This window comes from Micropterus salmoides, unplaced genomic scaffold (genome assembly GCF_014851395.1).
Source record: "Micropterus salmoides isolate LMB-PRFRI ecotype aquatic unplaced genomic scaffold, ASM1485139v1 Ms_hic_scaffold_3152, whole genome shotgun sequence".
NCBI classification, from domain to species: Eukaryota; Metazoa; Chordata; class Actinopteri; order Centrarchiformes; family Centrarchidae; genus Micropterus; species Micropterus salmoides.
The window spans coordinates 1-7,579 of NW_024042432.1; the positions used below are offsets into that span (position 1 = coordinate 1).

The 7,579-nt window shown below is 38.6% G+C and overlaps 1 protein-coding gene across 1 annotated transcript; it reads left to right on the forward strand.

The window, feature by feature from the left end:
- Positions 1–1,146: 1,146 nt before the first annotated feature.
- On the forward strand, positions 1,147–7,579 carry LOC119884077 (protein unc-13 homolog B-like; the record flags this gene model as incomplete). The annotated part of the gene is made up of 7 exons (XM_038694546.1): positions 1,147–1,191; positions 2,092–2,163; positions 2,812–2,959; positions 3,064–3,120; positions 3,638–3,721; positions 4,632–4,791; positions 4,890–7,579. Coding segments are annotated over 7 exons (849 nt in total), but the record flags the coding sequence as incomplete, so codon positions are not given.

Below are 7,579 nucleotides of genomic sequence, written 5' to 3' on the forward strand. Positions count from 1 at the left end.
CACCAGTATTATGTCAAAGCAAATGTGGAGCGATTTTTTTTATACTAGCCCATAGTGATGAAAGGCAGGGGCAACTTTAGTTTCATAATGTTCAATTTAGATTTATTGTCGTTTTTCCGATACGCAGGTAAACCACTTCCCCACCATCTCAGTCGCTGTAGCTTAAGTGACCCACATAATATACATAATGCAACATAACGTTGCAGGAAAACAACAGTGGAAGACCCATTCACTTCAGTAACATTATTTACTGCAGTCTAACTGTTAAATAAATTGTGGCCACAATCTCATTTAGCTGTGTTGACATTGCTGAGCCTCCGGTGAAAGATACACAAATAATGTTAGTTACTGAAAAGCAGCAGGCGAGCCAACACCGGTATCATCATGTAATGAGCATGAATTAGTTCAAGCTCAAGCTGATAAAATATTACTGTAACGTTGCAGTGGGACTTTACGTGTAATAGCTGGAACGTTTCTGGAGAAAAGCCACAGCTGGCATGGCAGTGTTTCTGCATTTGCTGGATCTTTGTACGAAAGCCGTTGTGTCTTGGATTATGCTCGCTCATGGGCTCGAGCACATCTGAAAATTGACTTCGAAAGCAACAGTTTAAAACACACACACACACACACCACACACACACCATGACCAAATTCACATACCTCAGATTCACATTCAACATACATGTTTGTGTTTTTGTTGTGCATTACAACAGCAAAGGTCATGATTTTAGTTCCTTAAATGCACTAAGCTTGTAACTGCACTAACAGACATAAATATGAAAATATGATATATATCAACAAGGTCTCTGCAAAATGATTATAAAATCAAAAACTGCAAATATATGCTGTGTATATGTTGTGTTGGATTATGGTAGATTCTCAAACCGCAGCTCCTAAAATCAGCAGCTGTGCTCTGCTGCCACCTAGTGGTGGCTGTCAGCAGGTGTTTCTCTTTTGCAAAATGTTGGCTTGATCTTTACAGGAGTTTGTTCCAGTTTGATTTCTTCAGTGAATATGTTAATCATGTTGAATTACTGCATTTTGTCTGTTGTACAGATAATTGTGATGCACAAGGAAGCATGAAAATATCACACAAAAGTCTCAATATAATCCACTTCTTTCTCTCTCCTCCGCCTCTCTCTGTAGGGTGCCCAACTCCTCACAGCAGCTAAAGGTCTTTCTAATCTCAAGGTAACACACACGAAACGAGGCCTTAGTACTGTTTCCAAAGGGACATTTGAAAGCCTGGATTTTGGTTTTCCATTGTCACCGTGTTGTTAGTTATTGAAGCCAGAAAAGAGGGTGGAGTCTGGATTCTAGCAAACAAGCAGCAATTTCCAGACACAAATGTTTTACGCCATCGTAAAAATTGGAACTAATTATTTCAAAACTGCCACCAAAACATTCACAAGGCAAATTCAAATTAGCCATACAGAACTTCTAGCAGAAAATGTATTCGAAGAGCCTTTGGGGTGGTTTCCTGGTGATGAAGACATTTTTCAGCAGTGGTGGCTGAAGGACTGCAGCTTAAAGCATTTGTACATGGGGTTCAATCGTTATTTGGAGCTGCCTGTGAACTCAGCATGGAGGAGGTTGCATAAAGCTAGCAGTCTGAAGACTAGATAGGCTGGGTAAAATGTGGATGTAGCAAGTAAATTCTAGATGTTTTCCCTCTCTCAGCAGTGACTGAGCACTTGCATCATAAACTGTTTTTTCGAACTGCTCACACAGTAGAAGTCTCAGAAATTTATTTCCCAATTCACTATTCAATCATGTAAAGAAAGACACTAATGATGTGTGTGTGTTTAAGTTCACAGTCAGTGTAGATGTACTGATGAGGAATCAACGGTCTGTTAAATTTATTCATGTTATTGTGGAATTATTATCCAATAACTGGATTTAAGTCAGCACAAACAGGAGACACTAAATATCAAAACTATGCTTAATAACAAAGGATCCATGATTTTCCCTGCTTCTGTTTTGTTTTTATTTATTTATTTTGAGCGTTGTTGTTTTTATTTATTTATTATAAGCGTTGCTCTTATGAGGAAAATTTGTCTAATGTCAGTCTGTGAACTCCGGTTTCTGTAGGGAGGTGGTGAAGCCAAAACCTTGACGCCCAAACAGTGTATAATTATTGATGCAGGGCTGGAGACGATCAAGGTAGGTGGAGACCTGCAATTTCTCATGTCAAGCAAGAAAACAACATGGAAAATGTCAGTTGCATCTAGACTGGTCAATTTAGAGACATTTACACTATTATTTGGCTCTATAAAATATGTAGGACGATAGTAAAAAGTTTAGTAATACTTTTCTGTTTTCCATTAGTCAAAACAAACTAAGACTTTCTGCTTGTTTTTTAGATGCTGCCACCAGATTTGATATACTCCTTTATTAGAAAAATTCACATGTATTTATTGACAGAACAACAGAATCAAGCTGAAAAATGCACTTTGGATTTACTCTGGATACCTGGATATAATAATCTTTTATTATTGTTTTAAACAACAAGGAAAGAAAAATCATTGTACTTTTTTGTGTACATATTTATGACAGCGTATTAGGGTCATTGTAGGTTAAAATAAATGAAGGGAAGCCAGGGAGAGGGGAAAATATTGAGAGAAAAAAAACAGAAAAAAGTATTACTTACTTGTACACACCTGTATTTACATATAAATCTGCTGCACAGCTGTTTTCAGTACTCATCTAAGTGACTGAAGCACATTGGCACAAACTGTAAAATCCTGTTCACAATATTGCCATATAAGAACTCTGTTCTTTTCTTCACCCTGCTGCCCACTTTTCTTTCAGCAATACTTCCACGCAGGGGGAAACGGTCTGAAGAAGGCATTTGTCGAGAAAAGTCCTGAACTGGCTTCACTGCGTTACGCCCTCTCCCTCTACTCCCAGAGCACTGATGCTCTCATCAAGACTTTTGTCACCACACAACACTCCCAAGGTGATCATAGACACAGACACTGCACGTACAGTATATTGATGTTGTTCAAATTGACTAAAAGGTTTCTTAAACCTCTATGCTCTCTCCTGCCTGCCCCCCCCCAGTGCACGATGGGATGGGCATCAGAATCACTGGCAATGAGAAGATTCGACCTGACAGGGGTAAGTCCAGTACACTCCAAAAAAAGGGGTTTCATGGGTTCCACAGGGGACAGTTGAGCTTTTTTGAGGAGTTCCTTGAAGAAAAATACAACTCAGTGAAATCTAACATTGCCTTTCCATAGTTTTCCGTGGCAAGGCTGGGTACTCGTTCACATTTTAGCATCATTTCTTTGTCATCCCTGCTTCAGTAAAGCACACACTTCACTCTGTGTGTTGGTAGGATTTTTAAACTACGCTGTAAATTAGATAATTGTCACTTTATCAAAAACTAACTATAAAAGTATAAGATATGGTGGTGTTTCTTTAATGTTACCTACTTTTTATCGTCATCATCACCTTCTATAGTAAAAAAAAAAGGGAATTTAAACAAGTTTGCCCAAAGCTGAAATGTAAAATAAGAAAATGGGTCACTGCAGCAGCAATAATATCAAGATAAGATTAAGATAAAACCACGAGAGTCAGGTTTAAAGATGTTGTTCATAGTGTTAATATGTGATGTGGTGGTTGTGTTCTGCAGGCTCGGGGATAGAGAAGCCCATCGGAGAGGCCATTCTGCAGATCGACATGATGCTCGGGAAGGAGCGTAAAGTCAATGTCAGAGGTGAGACTATATTCAAATTACACAAACATTTACAATTAAACAATGTTTCAACCTTAAAGCTCTCAACTACATTCTGACCCAAATTGAACCTTTTTCTAATCTTGTATTAAGCCTTTAAAGTGGTTTTGCATGTTTTAGCCCATGAAGTACTAGTTGTTACATCTTATATTACTGCCAACCACATGGGAATAACATGGCAATAGTGAGCAGAAATTGTTGTGGCGCAAGTGGTTGCCGTAGATTACACCTGGAACAACAAAACAAAATGCACAAGACTATCTAACCTCAAGGTACATTTTCCAAGATCAAGGATGAACTTTGAAGCCCAACAAAATATTGAAAGCAAGTCTGGCATCTGACTCAAATTCTGCACCAAGACAAGACATGTTTTTCTTCGTCTTTTTTTTTGTTTGTTTTTTGTTATTACAAAAGTAACAACATACACTGACAATAACTAAATGTGGTGACCTAAAAATATCTTAAGTAAGTCTCAAGGCTTTGCAAGTTAACTTTCATACCTTACAAAAATGAACTGAAAAAGAATTTCAGCAGTGATGCCAAGTGAATGGAACTTTATAGTTTTAGACTCAAAAACAAGTAAAACCACTAATATGGTCCTTTCATAAAAGGGAAGAAATATTTCCATTGCGAGGCCCTCTTAACGTTAAAACAGACAAATAGTAACAAATAATAATAACTTGATAAAAAGAATAAAAATATTAAAAAGACATATTGTTTGGTGGTCACATGACCTTACATGAGCATCAGAAAATGTATGTAGAAATATACACACATGCAACCCCAACCATGTAATTATCCATCCATCGGCACTACCATCAACACTGAATCTCTGTGTGTCTCATGTGTTCTTCCTCGCTCTCCTTCTGTTTTCCCAAATCTCTCCATCCAGTCATCGCAGCGAACGAAATGAAGTGGCAGACGTCAGGGATGTTCCGGCCATTCGTTGAAGTCTCCATGGTCGGCCCTTTCCTGGCCGACAAGAAGCGCAAGTTCACCACAAAATCCAAGAACAACAGCTGGTCGGCAAAGTTCAACGAGGCTTTTCAGTTGTGAGTTTGAAAACCTCAACTCTTTCATTTACAAATAAGCAAACAGCTGAAATGTGTTGCCACGCTGCAGATTTTTTATTTCCTCTTGTGCTCTGTAGTGTCCTGGGTAAGGAGTCCCCAGACTGCTATGAGCTCCAAGTGACCGTGAAGGATTACTGCTTTGGCCGGGCAGATCGGGTGGTCGGCATGGCTGTGGTTCAGCTGCGTGACGTCGCTGACCGCAAGAGCTGCGTGTGCTGGTGTCCCCTTGGACCGCGGATTCAAACGGACGAGACGGGCATGACGGTGATGCGTATCCTGTCCCAGCGGCCTGCTGACGAGGTGGCCAAGGAGTTTGTCAAGCTGAAATCTGAAACTCGTCCTGTGGAGGAGGGCAGATGAGCAGAGACAGACTCCAGATCAGAGATTTGTTGGAAATGGTGAGAATGTGAAACTGACATGGATTAGGTCAGGGTTTAGAGTCAGGGCTCGTTCACGGCTTTGTCTGGTGTTTACGGGCACTGTCATCTTCATCCTCAGTCAACACAGACCATTAAAGCCTTTGTCTGATATTCAGCATGGAGCACATCCTTCAAAAGTAGACACGAGGAAGTTGACTATTTGTTATGGTAAGAAAGAAATGTATTTAATTCGAAACATACTTTTTGAAAAGAAGCCGCTTCTCAAAATGTTGAAAAAGTATTACATTTAACCACAATCAGCACCAATATCATTACTATGGAGGGGCATGTGGGTTTTTAATCTCCACTCAGTGATAGAAAAATATATAAAAATAGTTATAGTTCATCAGAGAGAAACTCTAGTCTAATGATCTGTAGCTAATTAAATCTGGATAAAATCAAATGTATGTCATCTGCTGTATTCATCAAAGCTGACCTCGCAATACTAATCCACAGCTTTTTACCAAACATCCACTCACAGGAATGAATGGATTTGTGTCTGAGTGTCTGTGTATGAAAAGATGCGAACAAGGCGTCCGTTTCAAACTGAATGGACCCGAACAGGAAATTCTGACTGCTATTAAGTAACTATTTAATGATCATAAGTAACTATGACATGTGAAGAAAGTGAGTTGGGTGAAATAATCCCAAATTCTTATACTGTTTGAGCCTTTAAAGCCTTTTGACTGCGAACAAATATCTTGCAATCAGTACAACTGTTGATTCTGGTATCCCGCACTGTTTAAAAAAAAAAGAAGATACCAGTCATTAACTAGCTAATTAATGTCACAAAAACACATTAAAATTAATAAATGTTGTACTTAGCATGACATGTTGCAGAGAGCTCAAGTTTTAAAGAAACATTTAAGCAGGTAACCAGTGAAGAAACAGTTCAAAAGAACAAAAATAAAACAGCTTCTGGTCCTTATAAAGGGTCATGGGTTACTGGTTTTTCATTTAACATGATGGTAGAATTAATCATCAGGTGTCAAATCCTTAGATTCATGCCAAATGACACCTGTAGCACCAGATGCATCTTATAGCAAGAACAAGTCATCAGGACAAAGTAGCCAGAATGTACCAATCCAATGAGTGAATGTTATAAAACTTTTCTGGAGAGCTGACGCATGTCTACAAGATGCCACTATTGTGTGTTGCCCTTTAATGATGAACTCCTGAATATATAAAACCTTGGGAAGAAAGAAAAGATGACATACGAATGACGTCGCCTTAAAAAAAAAAAATTCTGGCTAGCTAAACTAACTAGCTCACAGTACTCAGTGGGATTCAGAGAGACTTTTAAATCATGAATGTGTTCTACAACATTGAGTAAAAAGGCACTGATTTTTTTCAGAAACAAAGAATTATGGGAATAGTGGTTAAACTATCTGACTGACCTCTGGACTGTGGCCTGTCAAGCAGCTTCTCTGCACTGAGAAGAAATGTAGAGGTATTGAATTTAGCTCTTCTGTTTTTGCCAAGTGTCATACTGTGACTGTGAACACTGTTTACCTGTCGACCTGCTCTGAATGGAAACAAGCAGAAGTGGACAACCTGTGTTCAGGGGTTAAATAGTGTAGGACCAGAAATGGAACTCTAAGATTTTCTTTTTGTCGACTTTTACAGTTTTAAATTGGATGAGACCAAAAGTCTCTGAGATGCCACAGCCTTGCCATGCATGCACATTCACTGTAACAATCATCTGTTTCTGAATACCTGATTGGTGTTTTGCATTAGGTGCACTACAAACTTAGACTTGGATGAAAAATTAAACAATGCAGGCAGGTTGTTTAACTGACTTAAATGTGACTGGGTTTGATCCAAACTCTTGTCTGTTTACTATGTGCCAAGGAACGCAAGTGTTCAGTGAGCCACGTTCAACTAGCTCTCTTCACGTATTTTGGGCTGTTTGTGGACAGATGTGGCCGTTGTAGATGTCCCACTTACTTACACATTTGCCAAAACTAGTTACACTGTGGCTCCAAACTCAAGAAGATCTGTTTGGTAGATGAGATAGTCTGGAAATTAGTTTAGAGTTTTGGCTTTGGTTCTGCTGTACTAAACTGAACAAAGAGGGGGGTGTAGACAATGGCCACAACTGTAGTGACAGTTGAACCCTGTTTAAAACTGTAAGTTTGTAAAAAATAAAATAAAATAAAAAGCTAATGACCAGAGCATGTAATTATTGTATACAAAGTCAGCTAGAATTGTGATTTTTTTTTTTCATGTATGTACTGTGAAATATGAAGATTGATCAAATGTATGTAAAGTAGTTAACATTATTCTAATGTGACATATGTTGAATATACTTGTAACAATATTTTGTATATAAAACATTTATGAATCAA